Source organism: Typopeltis vanoorti, chromosome 8, assembly GCF_054136105.1.
Source record: "Typopeltis vanoorti isolate ZY-2024b chromosome 8, IOZ_Tvanoo_1.0, whole genome shotgun sequence".
NCBI lineage: Eukaryota > Metazoa > Arthropoda > Arachnida > Uropygi > Thelyphonidae > Typopeltis > Typopeltis vanoorti.
Window position 1 is genome coordinate 135308476 of NC_143556.1, and position 20456 is coordinate 135328931.

The 20456-nt window shown below is 36.8% G+C and overlaps 1 protein-coding gene across 1 annotated transcript in view; it reads left to right on the forward strand.

The window, feature by feature from the left end:
* The window catches only part of LOC150104364 (suppressor of lurcher protein 1-like), a 355061-nt gene that overhangs the window by 103632 nt on the left and 230973 nt on the right, over positions 1 to 20456 (forward strand). The window contains exons 6-7 of the mRNA XM_090396464.1: positions 7893 to 8109; positions 11343 to 11569. Of these exons, the coding sequence (XP_090252590.1) occupies positions 7893 to 8109; positions 11343 to 11569 (444 nt within the window). The remainder of the gene's footprint in view (positions 1 to 7892; positions 8110 to 11342; positions 11570 to 20456) is intronic.

The window sequence follows — 20456 nt, forward strand, 5'->3', positions numbered from 1 at the left end:
GGTTTTTTGCCAAAACCAAACGATGAACTTAAAGACGTTGAAAAATCAGTGAAAACGAAACAAATTCATTCCTGTAATGCTGAGTTGTTTATTTTCAAAAATTTAGCTACAAATAAAGTAGGTTTCGTATTCTGTCGATTAGCCTACCTGTTGATAATTAGTCCAGGTCTTCTTCTCTCTTTCTCTCATGGTTAACCATTTTTAATATCAATGAATACATTTCCAGTAAAAACATTAAAAGCATTATTTGTTACGACTCGATAAGCTAATCTTCATAACTGAGGAACCGCAAGTTAAGTTTTTCTTTTTATTTATTGGGACATCAGCAGTTAGATTAGCTTAAAATAAATAATTCTTGGTGAGATGATCTTTTCTGCTTAGCTAATTTCATTGTCTCTTTATCAAGCGGAAAACAACATTAGAACAAAATTTATGTTTAAGGCGATTTTTTTTTGAATTCTTCTTCTGTTGTAGTTTATAAAATGGTTTTTCGTGGTAATTTTTAAAATCTTCTTTAATTAGCGACTGTTCTTTAATAAAGATTTTTAAATTGCATTACTGAGAGAAGTTTTGTGGAAGCATCACACGCTTAGTAACACTTTGTGCGGTGGTTCGTTATTTGCTAACAGAACAAAATTCAAGCAATTAAACAAAAATCCCCCAAAATAAGAAGAGTTCTGTTTCGAAAAATCACTCCAATGAATAAAGCAAGTCTCGCCATGGCTCTTAAAAAAAAAAAAAGCCATTGCTTTCTAGTAAGTCCCAAATGCTTCGTGATTTTTCTCGGTACATCCATCTTAGTGTTCAAGCATCGCAACGTAAAATTTATTTACGTTATGTGGATAATATATTCAACATCTCGACAGGCTCAACGGGGCAACCGGAAGAATTCCAAACTACCTGTGAACGTCCTGCATCCACGTGTGAATCTCAGTATTGAACTTGAAAACAAACCGTTTTCTCAACCATTTTTCTGCATACTCCAAGTATAAAATAGAATAAAATAATTTTAATAATAATTATTAATTTATAATATAATATTTAATAATTATTATTGCTTTAATACTTAAAATAATAAAATAATCAGTATGCAGAAAGCCTACCGACACTGGAAAATACCTGCATATCTTGCTACTACTTTTCGCAAAAGACAGAAATAATCAAAACGCCATGGGACAGGAACAGCATAAATACCCAGCTATATCCTATCTCAAAATGAATATTACTAAGAAACGATCAGCAATATCTTTCAACCTTCCAGACAACGACAGATTAGCTACCATACGAAGATACTGTACCATTACTTATATCCAAATGCAGCGGACAAAACTTCTAAGTTACAATACTTCGGCAATATGGCATAGCTTAATTCCACTACACAAGATCTCAAGATTTTGATATCCTCCTACTAAGCACCTCATCACCCGCGTGAGAAACAAGGTGTTTGCAAAATTCAGCATTCACTATGCTATGTAGAACAAACAGGGTTTAGTTGAAACGTCCCAATTATGGAAGCTAAGCGTTGAAATGAAGGTGAATTACTTGGCAGACTCTGTTCTAAGCAGGTTCTTGGCTAGATGATACTGCGGTAGTGTCATCTGGTGGGAAGTCCGAAAATTATTTGATTGCAACGTCGTATTGCATCTCCTCCTGAGATCGATGTTGGTGTAGTGTACAACTCGTGTAGTACACACCACAGTTTTTTACGAGTAAGATACTGTGTGGATGCCTTCAGTTCATTTAAGATTTCCGATGTCAGTGTAATGCACGGAAACAAGAATTTTGCCGAATCAGTACACACGTAAGGAGCAGATTAATAATAAGCAGAGAAAGGGAATAAATGTTCCTGCTTAACGTGTTAGAGTTTGCGGCGCATCTGTTAGAATCGTACTACAAGCACTAACTGGAACTTAATTTGAGCAAACATTTGGACAGACAAGTAACATAAAACAATTTAATATTAGATGAGCATCTCAAATCGGAGCACAAACGTTGCTCAACAAAGACATCCGTTTTCAGATTACTCCTAGAAAGATCACGTCGGTGACGTTCATGATTCGCTCATTTTTGTTTCGTTAATAAACTAATAAATGTATGAAGCTGAAAAAACATTAATGACAGAATGTGTCGTGGATTAAGTCTCCTCGCGGAAGATAAGACGATGAAGTTTTAATGGGTGCTCACAGGAAGCTGAGAATGTCATTATATTGTCTGATCTTCAGCTAAGACGAGATTAATTTTGCATTTAATATGATAATCGTGAACGTGTTCAAATAAGCTCGTAATCTTATTTTACAAATTATTTCTCATTTCGTACACCAGACGTCGCCACATGTTTCTTATAGTTGGGAGCGAAATACTAAATTATTAGAAAAATTTTAAAACGAAATGATTACAAAATGTATACTAACAACGAACTCGGGTATTAAGTTAATATCCTGTTCAGATTCTCAGTCACGTGATTCGGGACTCGAACAAGGTGATTTGTGAAGAACTACCATACTATAAATAAATAAAAAAGTTAATTTTTTTTATTTATTAATTTCGGATTGTAAGTGGCTCATATATAAGCATTAGGTTATCATAATAATAAGATTGCTAGAATATGCAAAAAAAAAAAAAAAAAAAACGCATTACTGGGACTGCGTTTCCTTCTGAAAAGTGGCAGATGACATTAAAGGTTCTAATTTGGGTCAATCCACTCTGGAAACATTGAAGGCTAACTATACTCAACGTGTTTAGGCAGGATCATATTGAAGAAATGCCAGCATCGCCACTTAAGAACCTTTTTTTCTTAACGCACAATATCCACCTTATAATTATCCGCCATAATTCTTGCTACGTGCTGACGATTCTCATAAACAGATTCACCAGATGGCGTTTCACTGTTAGAGCTCTCCAGCACATGCCAAGAATTATGGCGGTTAGTTATAAGGTGGCTGGCGTGGGTAATAAGGAGGAATCTGTTTATAGTACCCACGATATCACGTGGTTTCATTCCATTTTTGATTTGAGCACAAAGGAATAGTAACTAAATGTCTACTTTTTATTGTTTCTACTGAGAATCCTCTCTTTTAAAGATAAAACCAGCATATAGTATTCCTAAATTAACATATTACCTTTTTCCTTTTTTTTCTTCTTGCAAATGACACCTTTGTGCTGCTATTCACAAGTTAGGATTCTTTTTGAATTAAGCCAAAGCAAATAAAGTCGTAAGCGCAATCTAATGTATGTTAGCTGCGTGGCTAACATACATACGTGTGTTCTTTTGACCGATTTGCTGTTTTGCGTAATGAAAAACTCGAGTTTCAGCGAGGGGAACCCTGCTCCTACTGGAAGAGACAGGGTAACTCATCTAAAAAAAAAAATTCAAACGATTTCATATCAAGGTGGATATGAAAAAATCAACTTATTATGATTTTTTTCTGGAGTTATTTTTCTATGTGAACTTTGTGAATTTTTGTGTGGCCCTTTGTTTTTTTCTCGAACACTGAATTTCATTTCGAATATTTGCTTGCACTGACAGTCAGTGTTTTCTTCTATCAGAAATTTAATACTAAAAATTGGTTTTATTTCCGTGTTTCGTTCGACGAATATCCACATTAGTGCATTGTGGGTTCGCCTTCTCTCCAGTGAATCGTATGACACCGAATTTAGATCTGGTCCTGTTCTACTTCCTTCACACTGCAACACCTGCGCTAGACATCGAGTAAAGATTTATATTTTCTTGCATTTAAATGCAGATTTAAATCTTAATGTGTGCTGGTCGGTCTTAGCTAGAACGTTGTTTTATCTCGTCCTCAAACTGCCATGATAACACTCGCTGTGCAACGCAGTGTTGTGGATGCATTTGTGCGGTATTATCAGAATTATTTCTCGATAACATGGAACATGGATAACATTTCTCGAAACAATATGTGATTACTCAAAGCTGAAAGAAAGAATTCTCCAAATCGTGGATTTGTGTCACTCACGCACACAAGCTCCTGAGTACGTTTGACACAAATCCGGATTTCTTCTTTGTTCATAACATGAAATTCCTCGCAATGCATTTTTACGGTTTTCGCACGTTTTGTCCCTTTTTACTTGAGCTGAAGATGATGACGCATCCTGACCGAGTTATGTTACGCATGCGTAGAACATTTATTATCTCAGAGATAGACATGACAGTTGAAATTAGTGCCTTACTACCGTTAAATATCTTCTTGAAACTTAAATTATTACACAGAAATGTAGCGTGCAAAACATCAGATGTTGGAAACATTGGAAAATTGCTGCTGGTGAATGTAAGCTGTGGCTTTTCTCTTAACAGTAATGATCGTTCTCCAAGTCATCCGTATATCCTTAGCGTTATTCATTAGCACTGCGTCTGCTAATTAAATACCCCGACAAAAAAAAAAAAAGATGTCTCGGGGCGATTAGTGAAGTTGCTTGGAAAATCGCAAACCTAGTAAATTGCGCACTTTACCAAAAAGGGAAAGCTGATAGCCCAACAACGCCATTATTAATAAGGGAGCTCCACCGACCAATACAAAGTACTCGAGTATTGTTCAGCGCTCTTGAATTCGCTGCAGACTATCTCACCACTGTCTCCTTATATTTCTGCTGTTCACGCTGTTTTAAAACTTTCTTCAACGAATGAAGTGGTTCAGGGCAACAGCATGTGCAGTGATCTAAGTTTTATGCGCACTTTTTGATCAACGGACATGCCGTTGATCAAAAAGTCGCCATTTGATCAACGGCATGTCTTGTGAAGAAAAAAAAAAAACTCTAACGCTTTGTGAACTATAATTGAGATACGAACTCGTCTGTATCTATACGTAATGATTATTTTAAAAAAAATAATAATTCCAGTTCTATTTCATGAAGCTTACATGAAGACAAGCTTTGCTTGCCAACCTGATAACCACGTATCGGTTAGCTAAGTGGAAAGCTTCTACATACTCTCTAACCAATAGGCCGTGTGGTCGTTTTCCACTGTGGCACGGATGTTATTATCTTCAGCGGAAGATCGTTTCCATATTTCTGTGAATTTTTTTCAATAACAAAGGACGCTTGTGAAGGCTTGAACCGTTTCCGGTCGTTAACAGCATTTTGTGAGAATGATTTTTTTTAATCAAGATTGCATGTTTCATACTCGTGACTCGAGAACAGCTGAAATGAGAATACGTTTAGCAAAAAGTGTAAAAGTTAAATGTCCATACAGTTTTCGTTCTTTTTTAAAAACATTTCTGCATTATTATCGGATAGCCTATCATTAGAAAGTCATCAATGAGCTAATGCAACCAAAATGGTGCGAAGAGCTCGAAAATAAGAGGGTTGATGGAATGTTAAAATGTGGCTGAAGAACAGTCGGCACTTTTACAGTTGCCTTGTTACCAAACTACGATCGCCAAACTCGCGATTTCTGTGGGATTCTCTTATTCTTGATTATAGCATTTGTCAAGGTTTTGTTTTTTAATCTAACTAAATGGGCGTTTTATTTGTACACTCATTGGTGTGCGTGGAGAAAATGAACGCAACCAGTTCATTAAGAGTCAGTCTGTTCTACTTGTGATCGCATTTAACAAATCGTACGGCATTATTTAATAAATATATACGACCTTCGACCTCCAACGCTTGCGAGTTATTTCGTTTTATTTTCATTTTAAAGACTGCTTCTGAATGTACGTTACTTAACTGACAGCCATTACAAGAAACCGAATTAGATGGATTTTATTGCTCTTCTAAAGTATTATAACTTCTAAAATATTAAACACTACTCTGTGGTTGTGTGTGTGTGTCATATATACAAGGATCTCATTCACACTATAACTAATCATCTTTGTTAACTCTGTCTTACTATACGGATGTAAGAGTTGGACTTTGCTAAAGGAAGATGAGAAAAGAATATTGGCCTTTAAGACGAAGTGGTACAGAAAAGATTTGGATATATCACACACGACACACGTAACAAATGGCTGGATCTGATAGTTTATCTAAAGCAGCACTAGAGGGCTTCGCTTCTGATTAAGAAAAAACGGGAAGACGTAGAATCACTTGGATGGATATTAGAAAACGGACTAGCTGTTCGTTCTCTTCCTGGTTAAGTGAAATCTCAAGACAGGAATACCTAAAGAGACGATGCCTGGACTGTCACCTTTTATAGTGTGAGCCCACAGTCTGCATAGACTATAAGTGAAAAAAGAATATTAAAAGTGATGCCAGAAACATAACTTTGAAAAGTGTATTATATATAAACGGAAATCTGGTAATTCTTGAGAGATCGCCTGTCGTGTACGTGTTCTTTATTTTTCTTATTAAGTAAAATGTAGGTAATACAACGCAGTACATGTCCCCAATGTGTTAATAGTCCTATTTCGCTATTCAAATTTTCTGTGGGCATTTGTACATCGCCCAATGTATTGGTGTTCCTCAGCAATGTAAAAATACTAGTGTAATTAACAAATCTCTTGTTACAGCTAACCTCTCGAAACTCAAAACAAAATTACACGTGGCAGTAGCTTGAGTTATTCATATAGTCTTAAAGTCAAGGTATTTTACGAATAAACACTGATTATTGATTCACTCTGGCTATCCTCGTAGTCATTGTTCACTTTGAATTTCAGTGTTATTACACTTTTCTAAATAAAATGAGTCGAAGTATTTTTTATTTCTGAAATTTAATGTTTAACCAAATTGGCACTCCTAAACAGTTAGCAGAATATTCGCAGTGGCTCACGGGAACTGCAGTGAAGAACTTCGACCATTCCATCTGTTGCATCTTCTTGTGGTATCCGTTTTAGCAAACTCTGATTCCTGTTTGTTAGCGAAGCAGTGAAAAAAATGTTTATTTTGCAAACCATTCGGTACAATTAGAATAAATTAATGTAACTAAGCAGACTATTACTAGAGGTATGACGTGATATTACCTTGCCTTTAACAGCTCGATAAGAAAGTGACTATATATAATTCAGAAGATTCGTAACATTCAAAATAAGCTATGTCTTGGTATGTAATCATAGGGTTTGTGTTTAAATTGGCTTCAGGAATTAACAGTCAAGTTTCAGCACTTCATATTTTAAGTTAGTTAAATGAAATAAACAAGACTGTCAACTTTCTACTGTACGTTTCGTATGGTGGGTGAGGGGTTAAGTTATTCAAGCGACCCTCATAACCACAACTTTTGTGTAATCCTAAAAAAAAAAGTGTTAGAACTATATATCCCGTTTAACTAATCTTCCCTCCCCTTCTGTCAACAAAGGTGGTGTTCGACTAACCCCCCCCCTCCTCCCCACATATTCAACTGTATTTTACGTTAGTGCTAATTTTGAGTTCTGCAAATTTCGTCTGAAATTTAAAGAACTGAAACATCTTCCACCCCTCCTGCATCCATCATTCCCTTTTTTCTATGAACTGAACTTAATTTTTAGCGCATGTTCCATTTCAGTTTTCCGGTAGGCTTCCGGAAACACACCTATGTCGAGGTAGTTTCACTTCGATTGTGTTTTTGTAGTTTGATTCTCAATAAGTTTCGCTTTTTGTGTGCAGTTGAAACTGAAGCAAGCTTGAGCTTATCGTAAGAGATTTTCTCCACTCGAAAATAAAAACAAACACCAGGATTACGACAACTCGCCACAGCAGCATGCCGATAACATCAGTCGATAAAAGAAATATTTTATTGAGGGATGTGTGAGTTAAATTTCCTTATGTAATCAATACGCAGCCGTTCACGACATCCTCGTAAGGGGAAGAGGTCAGGTAGAATTTTTTTTCGTTACCTATTAAAGAAACCCAGAATTACGAGTGAATGTCGAAATCTATTTCCACGTGATGTTGTTTGCTTAAGCGAACATTTCTTGATTAACACGTCGTAGATATTCTTGGATAATAACGAGATTTTTACTTTTCAGGAATGTTTGACGTCGACGGAGAGTTGATGCATTCTTCCCTGTGTGATTACAAGTTTGTCAGCGCCAATGGAACCCAGAACCGTGGTAAATTTTATTCCCCGCAGTACCCTAGTTCGTATCCCCAAAACATTAATTGTGGGTTCCGTTTTAATGGCAAATACAACGAGCGAGTGAAGGTCGTCTTCGAACAAGTGAGGCTGCAAAGAGGTGATCTCAGGTAAGGAAATATGAATTCCTAATTAGCTTAGGGATATTCGGTGCGCACACGGATAAATTATTTAGTTAACGAAATATCTTTTTAACATTTCAGCTCAATTTAAACATTATTTTGATGGTTCATTGCGATACTGTTCACTAAGTTGGAGCATTTTAGGGCTGTTTGAATAGTCACGCTTTTAATTACACACAAGCGAAACTGAAGCTCGCCAACGAAACCCGTTTGTAATGTTTGTTTACATGTCAGAAAGGGGAGAATATTGCCTGTATCTTCTTAAGTAATGATATGCCAACAGTCTGCGTTAGACATTCTACAAGGTGTTGTCGAAATCTGTTAGAGCAGTTCATCAGCGAGGTCCTCGTGAATTTCATTTGATCTCTAGAAAGGAACATCGTAACAAACCTACTTATCAGATTCCTGGTATGTACCCCCCGGGGGAAGTGTACATGATATTATGATAGTGCTGCCTTAACAGTTTTCATTACCAACTTCAGATTCACTTTTGTATAATTAGTACGGCAACTGTTTAGTTAAATGCAATAGATTGTACAATAGATTGTACGAAGCTGACGTTGTAGCTCAGTTACCAATAGATGAAGGCATATTCGTCTGTGAGAAAAGCAAGGCATTCTCTATGATAGAAAGCCTACTCAAGTTATGAAATAGAGCCACGTGGATTAATCATATTCATCCTTCCCCACTCAATTCCACTGACTTTTTTTTTATTTTCGTTCCCATCAGAAGGTGCCCATGATAGTTATTCACATTAAAAGGATAAAATATTGCATTTGGCCTTCAAAAGCCTGCGCTGAAACACGCTCAGTAATGTGCATTTAAAATTGACAGCAGAGGAACAGAAGCAACATATCGCAAGCAGTCCGTCCCGTACAGGTTTCTGTTATGCATATAATATTAGCTAAAACACTTGATTTTCTCAAATGAAGATCTTAATGAAGATTCAGTTTATCGCAGTCAAAATTATTCACATTCGCTATAAAGGGCTCGTGCAAGTATATTTTTGTTGTCACCAATATCACACTTTAATTCTTTGTCAGACTATCTGCATTGATTCAATTAGTAGAAAAACTTTGTCATCAATAGAGGAGCCGTTAGGAAACGAAGAGTGATGAGAGTATGATGAGCAGAAACCAGATGAGTAAATGACATCCCGTATACTACCAACCTGACATTATATGGACGACAACATGCCACTCTTCTTTCGAACCAAATATTTTATTCGATCATAATAATTAAACGTAAAGCCTGTGTATGTAATAATGTGATGATACTGTATAGTTCTTCAGCGATCAAATATGCATCGCATTTAGTTGGTCAACCCACACACACACACACTTCGTTTATTATCGTGAGCAACTATACTATACTTTAGAGTGTCGAACATGCTACTGTTGACAATTGCTTTAGCTTTTTAAATGAATTCATTGACACAACTGAATAAACTTTAATTTGTTGATTAGTTTCAGTGGTTTCGTTATATATATATATATATATATATATATATATATACACACACACACACACAAGCAGTAAGGCCTGGTGTGCAGATGGAATCTTAACAGAGTTAAGGCCACAAGGGATGGTGGGATAGGAGTATCTCACAGATTGATTAAAAGGATATAGGAGACAGGATCATTGCCTGAAGACTGGAAGAAATCGATTTTCATACCACTACATAAGAAGGGAGATGTGAAGGACTACAAGAACTTGGGAACTATTAGTTTAATCTCGCATACAAGCAAGATTTTATTAAAGATCAGTCTAAATAAGACTGAGGCCAAAGTTGAGACGGGGATGCCTGAGTAAGAAGCAGGTTTTAGGAATGGCAAGGATACCAGAGACCAACTCCTTTACCTGAGATCATTAAAAAGTATAAAGAATTGACTCTCTATAGCAACGTGTTTCATACACTACCCAAAGCTTTTGACCGTGTTCAGGGCGCGAAATAGTGGGAGATGATGGTTGAGGAAAATCCATTAATTTCCTTATCAAGTTCATAACTAACTTGTACAGTGAGCAAGAAGCTACGGTAAGAGCAGGTGTTGGATTAACTGATTAGCTTCCAGTTGGCAAGGATGCCCACTTTCTCCTCACCTCGCCTTTTTCCTCGTCTATCCTACGGGCATCATGCGTGTAGTATTGAATGAGCTCAAGTCAGGAATTGGTGGCAGATTGATCAGTAATTTGAGATACTCTGATAATACACTACTCCTTTGTAATGGCACTACGACCAGCCATTAGTTAACATCCGTTCTACTCAGCTTCAAACCTAGCGAACAAACATGATGATAGGATGTCTCCTATCATCATGTTCTGTGAACATCCTCCTTGATGTTTACTTCCCAAAGAGAACTTCTAGTTGTGGAACGAAGAACATGAACAGATTGCTTTCCCTTCAATGTCTCTCTCACCACTCATCCTGTAATTTTTGTAATCTTTCTGTGTAGTGGTGTGCACTTAAAAATGATCCACCTGCAACGAAAACTGTGGGGGGTCGATAAGCGTTTGGATTGTGAATACTAAATTTCAGTTAAATTCGTCAACCCAGCTAAATTTCCAAAATAAGTTATTTATGGACAGATATGGACAAAACTTGGTATAAGAGGTACTTAGACATTTTGAGAAACCTTACCAAACATCATCCTGTAGGTAGAGTCACTGCAAGAAGTTTGTGAAGGAAAACGACTTGTATCATTCCCTTTTGATTATTTGTTTTGAGGTACCTACTTACTTACAACTGCTCCGTCCGTTCGGTCAGTTGTAAGTAGATCAGTCTCAACATAACAGCAGAAGAAATGTTTTTCTTTTGCTCTTATGTCAAATACGCCCTTTCCAATAATAGTCACCAGAAATATCTGTTGTGCGACATCTATTAAATCAAACTGTGTTTGACCTTTGATGAAAACTTGAGACTAAACGTTCGCTATTTTTAGATCCTGCTCATAGGATGGATTCATCTCATCTAAACTAATCTCAACAGCTCGATCATCTAATTCTCAAAATATGTATTTTCTGTTTTTGTATAAAAAGTCTTTATTTCAAATTTATTATTTTTTTTATTTTAATCAGAATTATTAAACAAATAGCACACATTTTATTTCATTTACGTTTTTTTAACTGCTTTCAAATCTTACTAAAAATAAAATGCCTTAAAATCTTTACATGGAAGAAATCGTCGCTATACATTCACAAATATTTTGTCTTATTATGAACAGTTGTTTGAATAGTCCCGATGTCATTGTCGTTCACGACGGAAAAGACACCACCCACCCCGTCATCGGCCAACTCTGCAACACCAACACCTTTGTAGAAATGGTTTCCACCGGACCAGACCTTTATATTGAGTTCGTGAGTCGAAGTCACTTTCCGGGTCAAGGCTTTAAAGCGTCGTATGTGTTCGAGGAAGAAACCGTAAACAGCGGATTGGATATTCCTTCCACAGGTAAGTAAAAATAAGTCAAAGATTAAAATAAAACTTGATTCTGTTCAATGGAAGCATTCGTTTATTGCTGAAATAAAAGCCGCTTCAATTATTAGTCTGTTTGTTGTCAATTAGCACTGACATTTGAGGCATTTCAGAAATGTGTCGGTCATCGAATTCTTTTTGCTATGTTTAAGTTCGATGTTCATAGAATTAAAAAAAAAAAAAAAAGATAGTCAGCCCGTCATATTACATATCGGCTTATTCGTAAGTTCAAACGTCTTCTATCTTACGTCACATTATGACGTAAGACAGAAAATTCAACATAGTTAAATTATTTAAATGATGATTGGATTTCCTCAATTAAGAGTTGGCAATCAAATTATTTTAAACGCTAATTCCCTCTTGGAGTAATGCTATTTAATTCGCAGAGCAAATTTTGTTCCATCTATTTATACGTCGTTTTTGTTTTATGCCATTTATTTTCCTTTCTGCAACTTCTTCGACTGTCTTTTATCATCTTGACAATCTCAATCCGCTCATCTTTTGCTGCAGCTCTTCCGACACCACTCTTCCCATCAAAAATAAATCTGAACTCCGGATAAAAACATTAGGCAAAACAGATTGGTAATAAACAAATGGATCCCAGAAAAACACACGCACGAAAATCTTCTTCTTAGCAAATGTCTAAGGATCGTAACGTACTAAAAGAAATCTCAATTCAGTCACGTATTCTTACAACTGTGGCTCAATATGTAAATCTTCTAGAATCTCTGAAAATATCACTTCTATTTACGGAATGTCATTTGCAAGTCAATTCTTTCTCTCTTTTTTTTTTATGGTTTACGAAGCTGATTCCCTGGAGGAGGTTGCACATTGACGACGCGAATGAAATTCGCCATCGAGAGAGAAGACAGTGAAATATGTAATCATGTTTACGTTGCTCGGTGGCCACCACTTCGCTCCTCCGAGGGGTAGCGGCGATCTCGCAAATTCTAATGCATTTGAATAAAATCGGATCCATAATAACGATTGAGAGAAGAAGAAAAGCTAAACAGATGGAAGAAATATGTTTATTGCGCGTTCGAGTGGCCATGTACACACTCCGCGTTTAATACTTCCCGTCGTCTTTATTAAGGTAACACAATCCGAAGGGTGCTCGGAATGAAATCCGAGGCCACTCGTATATCCATAAGAGAATCGTCCGATTTTTGAAGAAGTGGTTGATCGATGGGAGGGTTGCCACGAGATAAACACGGAGTGAAATTCATTAATCTTTCAGCATACGAGAATATTTGTTTCGACGATGATAATAAGCCTTTAGAAGAATCTCGGAACTTTTCCCGCAAGCGAATTAAACCGAATGTAAATTATGATAGCTGAATGATGTCTCGTCTTTCCTTTCCAGATATTATTAATAACAGAGGAGAATATCCCCCCCCCACTAAAAACTAACATCCGTTTCATTTCACTTTTTAAATTTTTTTTTAATTGCGGCCGAAGCAAGTAAGACAGTCAGTCCAGAGTAGGCTTCGTCCAGTTGTTTTATGGGGGGGGGAGTCGAAAAACAAGTTTCCAAGAGAATCACTTTGCATATCGTAATATTAGGATAGCATGTGAATGCGAAATAATGTTATAGCATTACAAAATGTTCGCAATCTTGTGACCTTGATTGACATTTTTATATTCATTTAATTGACAAAACTTCAACTGGGAATAACTTCAATTCCTACAGAAAGCAATCGCTTCACTTCAATCAGTTCGTTGGAATTAACCGAGTGCTAAATCAGAGAACGAATTCTATTTGGCAAATTGCGAGAGTATTTACGAGACATTCTGTCCGTTTTATGAAAGAAAAATCCACGACCCTGCAGACCGCTAACTCGACTTCAGTTAAGTGGGGTCAACAACTGCGTTCGTCGAAGCCTTAACAGAATTCTAAGCTACCGTTTATGTTAAACATTCGGCATTACAGTGAATATTCTCTTGTGGTTTAAATTCAAAAGTTGCTTTCAATTCATTAAAAATCGGGCCATTTCTTTATAGCTATAAAAAGCATTGAGTTGGTTCCGAGCGGATTCAGTACATTGCATTCTGTGTAAAAGAAAGTTTTGTTCTAATACTCAATATTTGTCGTGTGTAATTAGTCTAATGACTAGTAATAAACAGACACGGGGGTTGGGTTTTAATAATGTAAATAATTTATTATTAAAAATGTTAATTTATCGATTTTGATGGGGAAAAAAATCTTCTGATGATGATTAGCCACGAGCTTGCATTGGTATTGGTGGCTCTCTTTGGAAACAGTAGCGGCATCCCTTTAACTCGAAATAAAAGGCGTTTCACACTTCTGGTTATTTACAAAATCACCAGACTGCGCTGTCGCCCAATCTTCCTCCAATATGGAATTTCATGAACCGATTCAACCAAGAGAAACAAGCGCGTTTAATCAAGTCTCTGCGAAGTGGGATTCGCGCTAATATGAACGATATCAAAGAATTCCCCAGAATCAACACGTGCGAAGTCATTTCCGGTTTCTTTAGGAACGCATGCCTTTCGGAAACTCCGTTTCAGAAGAGGGGAATCGGAAAACTTTCTGAAGTTTTTCGTGAATCCTACCGGAAATGTGCACGAGTACCGTAACCAAGAAAGTAGTTTTCGGCCAGGAGCGATACTCGATAAGACAACGCGAAATAAGTTGATTCGTGCGGGCCTTAAAATGTACGATATTTAAAATATGAACGTGCAGGACACAAATGTTAAATAAACAGCGCCAATAAAAATTTTCCAATATAGAAAATAATCTATTAATGAATACTAGAAAACGGTCTTATTGTAGAGCTGATTCTGTTTAAATGAAATTGCATTTAGACTTGTAGCCTTCACGTTGTCCGCAAGAGTTCTGTATATGGACGGATTTGGACCTGCGTTATCCCTTCGCTTACTTCGTGTTTGTAGCACATATTCAAACCATGGAGGCTCGTGATATTTAAATCGCAGTCTGTAGGTACATACGTCTCTCAGGAGCGGATCCTTTCCGCTCTTGGGAAACCAAAATGTGGTCCTTTTTTTATCTGTTTATCCTCCGGTAAGCAGGATCTCGGACTTACCAATGAAAATTACTGCAGGAATGTCATATAAAATAATAACAGAGATATTTGAGAGCGCAACTTAAAGTCCGCTTCGACGTGTATGCTAGGATGATCTACGGGATATTTAGCTATTGGCATAATGCCAAGAGGACAGTGGACAGCTTCACATGATTTAAAATACACTTAACATTATAATTATGCGACATAGATGAATATTAAAAATAATGGACGCGTTTTCAGTTAGGAATTCCGATAAAAAAAATAAACAGTTGATGGCCTTCGGTGATGAGTGTTGCGATAAAGGAGAGAAGGAAACGGATACACACGCTTTTTGTCTCCCCCCCCCCCCCACTTTGACTAACCTAACATTATCCTCAAATTTACAGCATTATAAAAGTTATGAGATAATCTGCGTTAGTTCTGTTTGTCTCGTATGAAATTTAAAAAAAAATAAATAAATAAAATAAAAACGATGCACTACTACTACGAGTGACCCAAGACAGTAGAAAACTGACAGCGGAACACTACATTTATCAAGTCTCTCCACCACATTTTTCTACTCGAAGTCTACGAGTTCTAAATTGCTAATCGTCCATCCCCTGACGCAAAATTTGCATATAATAAATATCAGTGTTATCACGTGTCTCTCCTCTTATGGCCTCATCAATCGTAATCTGGAAATGATCTTAAGCACCGGAACTAATTTGGAAGAGCGACAAAATTGTTACCTTCCTGCGACTTGGAACAAATGCCATCGGTCCACAAGTTATTAGTACATCTGCTGTGATAGAAGGAAGCGCGTGATTTATGATAACCCTGAGAAAGGGCCTAATTGTAGTGGCTAAATTATCCGGTCCAGTAATTTAAGGGAGATGTCAAGTGTCGGGAAATGAGCCCATCCCATTGAGTCTCGTGGTGCGAGAAGGAATTCCGCAGTCGGAAATGATTGTTATAGGCGGATAATGTATAGCCAAATTCGGTTCATCATCTACTTCAACGAAATTGTGAATATTGCTGCCAGAGACAAACCATTTTCTCTGTTAACTGTGGTCGGAGTGCCCTCTCATTGATCACAGCACAGAAATGCAACTTACGATAATGAGAATTCCACAGATCACGCTTTCAAAATCAGACGGAAACTTAAAGCATAATTTATTGAATGATATTGCAAAAGATAATCTTTAAATATCTAATCAAAAAAGCAAATGAAGTAATTATAAAAATGGCGTTTTGTTTTTAAACCATTGTTTTTATCTTTTGTGGATCACGATTCACTTATTTCTAAACTTTGTGTTTTCATAAACTTAATCGTTAAGATTGATCCGATACGACCCACTTGAAAACAAAGAATTGCCTTGTTGGATTACTGTTTAAAAAAGACCGTTTGCAACAACGTTTTATTGGTAATATTAGCGAAGAAGCTTCATTTTGTCGAAAACGAGAAACAGTTCATAAAATAAAAATGCGCAAGTTTTCTTCCGTCAAAAAAGCGTAACAATCCAAATGCAGAGTTAGCAGTGCCCCCATTTCTGAACCGAGCCTCACCCCAGGAAGAAGGGGTTATCGTAAAAGAGCGCATTACTGTCTCATTCGCCTTCATTTCTTGTGAGATTTACAAATTCGTTGATAACAGAGCGGCTCGTATTTCTCCGCCAGAGGGTAATTGATTTTTCTCTAATAAGAAGGTTGCTTATTTTTTTCCGATTGAAACCGTGAATACACCACCGCATTCCCTATACGGAACCCGTGCATTACAGATGGGGTTTCGTTTGTTTGTTTGTTTTTTATTGGGAATCGCACTTTCTGTTTATTATTCATACAAAGAATTTACTACGCCTTCTATATAGTTCTTCGAATCATTTCGGTATGACCCCCGACAAATCTATTTTCCCTGCAGTTTACGTGACCCAGAAAGCATTAAAACAGTCCACAGTGGCGATGCACAAGAAAACGTCGTCCTCGCGAGTTTCTTATACTTTGTCTTTCGTTTATTCAAAGGCTCCGGCTTACTTATCTTTCACTGGGATAGTATTTTCTCACTTCGCATAATCGAGTTGAATAATTCCGGCGCTGCCATCTGCATCCCGTCCTTCTTGTGTTCTATCAGAAATTCATTTCGTATTCCGTCCATCCTCAAGATCTTCCCTCGCTTTAGTTTGGCTTTTTCTTTTACTTGTCTTAAGTGTCTGTCACCATTTCTCGCTTCGAATCCAATTTCTCAAATACATTCTGACGTTTTGATATGAAAATTCCTCCTCCTTCGATCCCGCCGTATGCGGGATGGCCTGATGACGCCCGCACATCTTGTCTGCTTCACTTGTTCAAATCATCATCTTCTGTCCGGAGAATTCTTTCTTCACTCTTTCCCTTCCTCCTTGTTATTACTTCTATTCCGAGAAGTAGATATCGGTAGCCTTTCTATTTCTTAATATAATCTCTGATTATTCTTCACACTTTCGGGTGGAGGGTGTTGTTCCCAATCTTGCAAACCAGGAAGCGACTTTCAGTTACGTCATTGAGTTTCCTTGTATTAGTTTTATTTGTGTAATAAACTAAAATTTGAATCCCGAAATTTGAGATTAAGTTTTAAAGAAATGGGTCGTCTTCAAAGTGGGTTATGAGCATTGCTAAGGGAAGCGATAATTAAATTTAACATTGAAATTGCCTACCCACGTGTCATTTAGTTCATTCGTTCGTTTAAGTTTCTTATTACAGTGGGCCACCTGCATCAGTTGGCGGTCAGATTATTAAGTGGTTACATTAAAAATTTAAAAACGTAGCGAGTGATTACCGTTTAATCAAATCCTTAGTCCCTCAAATTATGTCGCAGCTTTCCAGCTTCTTCTGGGGTGGAATTATTCTCGTACCCAAAATAATCTGGGAACTACAGCATAATTGAGTGGTTTGAGGAGAGCGAGTATATCGAGGGGGATGCTGCCGCCTGTTTTGAAATGGTTTCCCTCCACTTCATTTACAACTACACTGATGCTTGTAAAGTCGTTTTAACGAGATGAGGCTGCAGGCACTTGTGACCTGAATTTTAATTTATGGCAAACATGCGCGCACTCGTCATATTATGCGCGCGCGCTCTGTAACAACTGGAAAGTAGAATATTTTCTGAAAGAAAATCATAAATTCTTTACTCTGAGAGGAAATGGAAGGATCGCAGTGCGTACTCGTCAGGGACGTGGAATCTGCGGCCTGATTTTCTACTGTAAGAGGTGGGAAGATGAAATACGCAACCAAAACAAAGGAGAATCCAAAACGTAATGCATTTCGGGGGGGGGGGGACTGCAAGTTTGATGGATATAATTAAATTAAGAAAGCGGTTTCTTTGTACTTGTATATTGAAGGGTTTAAAACTTTTGGACTGAAACATTTTTCATACTACGATGTTGTAGACTAGTAGAAGGAATGCGCCAAGTCACAAATGATCTTCCTCCCCCCCCCCAGATATTTTTCAAGAGGTGCTACAAGTTTTGAGAGAAGAATGGGAAAGGTGAAGAAAGTGAAGCTACTATTTCACTTTCATCGCTTCTTATTTCAATTTTTAATGTTTCTTCCCTTAGCTAATTCTCTCTCATTGCAAATGTTTGATATTTTATTCTTCTTTTAGTGGTATTCTTGACATCATTTAGCTTGCCTCTATCGTTCTTGTGTTTCCTTTGCTGTGCAATATTCCAAAGGCGCCAACATTTCGGCTGTCTGCAACGACCAGAAACTTCATTCTACAACCGAGGCTTCAACTCTCACAGATGGACATTCATAAGCCTGCCAATCATTATTGAAGTAACTTATGGCTTACTTTCGGTAAAGTTCTTACAAAAAATATTCAAGTTATTTGCTTTATTTAGAAAGCTTTTACTTGAATATGATTAAGTAGAGACCGTCGTTTACTTTAGAGAAAAAAAAATAATTTTGTCGATTATTTTTATCGATGAAATTTCAAATCATTACATAGTTTTAGTGTACTTATTACGAGCATTTACCTCAGAACAGTATGAACTGTATGTGCCTGATTAGAGCGATAGCAATCTGTGTTTATTAATATGGTAGTGGATTCATTTCCTTTGAGGGGATCGCCCACGAGAAACCTTTATAAACACTCGCTGGCGAATGTATCTGATATGCGTTTCCTCCTCGAGGGAGGATGGAGGTCGGAAGAAACCGTATTACGACTGGCCAGAGAATCTATACAGTTAATAATTCTAACCTCGCACTCCGTTGCCTTTCATAATCTCGCACTGAATTCTAGTTGTGTGTGTGGATAAAGTTCAAGCAAGCTTAACTTATTTCTTGTGCGAATTGCGAATAATAATCTAAAATCAGCGACTGCAAATAAATGCGGATTTAGTTAGGAATGAGATAGTTTGATATTCATTATTCTAAAGTTTAATTTGGAGTTTAATAGAACAGAGATGAACTGATATTTTCAATTCCTCAAGTAACAGATTTTATTGCATACATATAACCAAAATGAGAATTCGCTTTCATGAATTACATATTAGACTCTTCGTGTCGAATTATTAGCGTAATATTATGGAGAGAAATGCAACAAAACACACCCCATAGAATAGTGATTCTCTATTAATAATTCCAAACGAATTCAAATGCAAATATGAATAGCACTAAACACAGTCGTATCCACGCAAGCTCCAGAAATGGATTTTTATACTTCAAGAAGCATTGAAGAATATTTCTAATGCAGAACTGATTATCGCTTGACTTTCGTTTATTTAATATTCTAACGATAGCCATTAGATTCACCTGCTCCGGTTTATTATGCTTAAATTATAAGCATTATGCAGAATAAGTGTAAATAATTTATTCGACGTGGTTTACCTTTTTCAAGCACAACCGGTTGGCTCCATGCAAAAACGGCGACACCGTTAGTTGGGAGTGATATATTTAATGAAAGTGAGATGTTCTATCGACGTCAAATATAACACTTAATAGATATACGACTGTATAGCTATTAACACTTTCATTGCCAAGCTGAAAATTGGAATTTCGTGTGGTGGCCAAATTTTTTATATTTTTTTATTTAGTTAGCGACGTCCACGCGATAACGTGTGATCGGCCGTTTGGTGAGAACTCGCATCGCGCGATATCGCGTGTTTGGCAATGAACATGTTAAAATATGTAAAGATCGACTGCTAATTGATGGGATTAAAAATCTTGATGTCTAAAATTTGTTTAATTAAACAGTTAATCTTAGATGTGCTTAGAATAGTTGCTTTGAAGGAGATTCCACAGTGGTGAGAACCACCCCTTTGGGAAGGGCGTTATTAATATGAAACTTATCAACGACATTTGGAGAAACACTTAAAAAATATTTACTTGATTTGAGGTAGTTGACTCGCCATATGTCACCGTAAAATATGATCACATTCTATAAAACGATAATATTCGTTCTTATAAACACTTCACGTGTATTTCAAACTTTTAAGATCGTTTAAACGTACATTCTCAGCAATATTGTATATTTGGCTTTGATGTTATCAGAAAAAAAAAAATTCACAGATAATTTCACGTCATATTTGTTGTCGTAGCAGTTGAAATGTGGGGAAGTGAAATTTATGAAATATTTTAAGGGATACGCAAGGTAGTACAAAAGCCCCTGCCTTGTATGAAGATGATGTATCTGCATTAAATCCCAGGATTCGGCCTTGTTTCGACCAGAAAGAATTTCTTTTCCTCGAATACAGCACGCATGAAAAATGGTTGCGCTGCTAAGTTGTAATTCTTTTTTCGATGTTGTTTCATTATTTCCTAATACAAACTTCAGTCCATGAAACACTTTTAAAAAGAGTTCG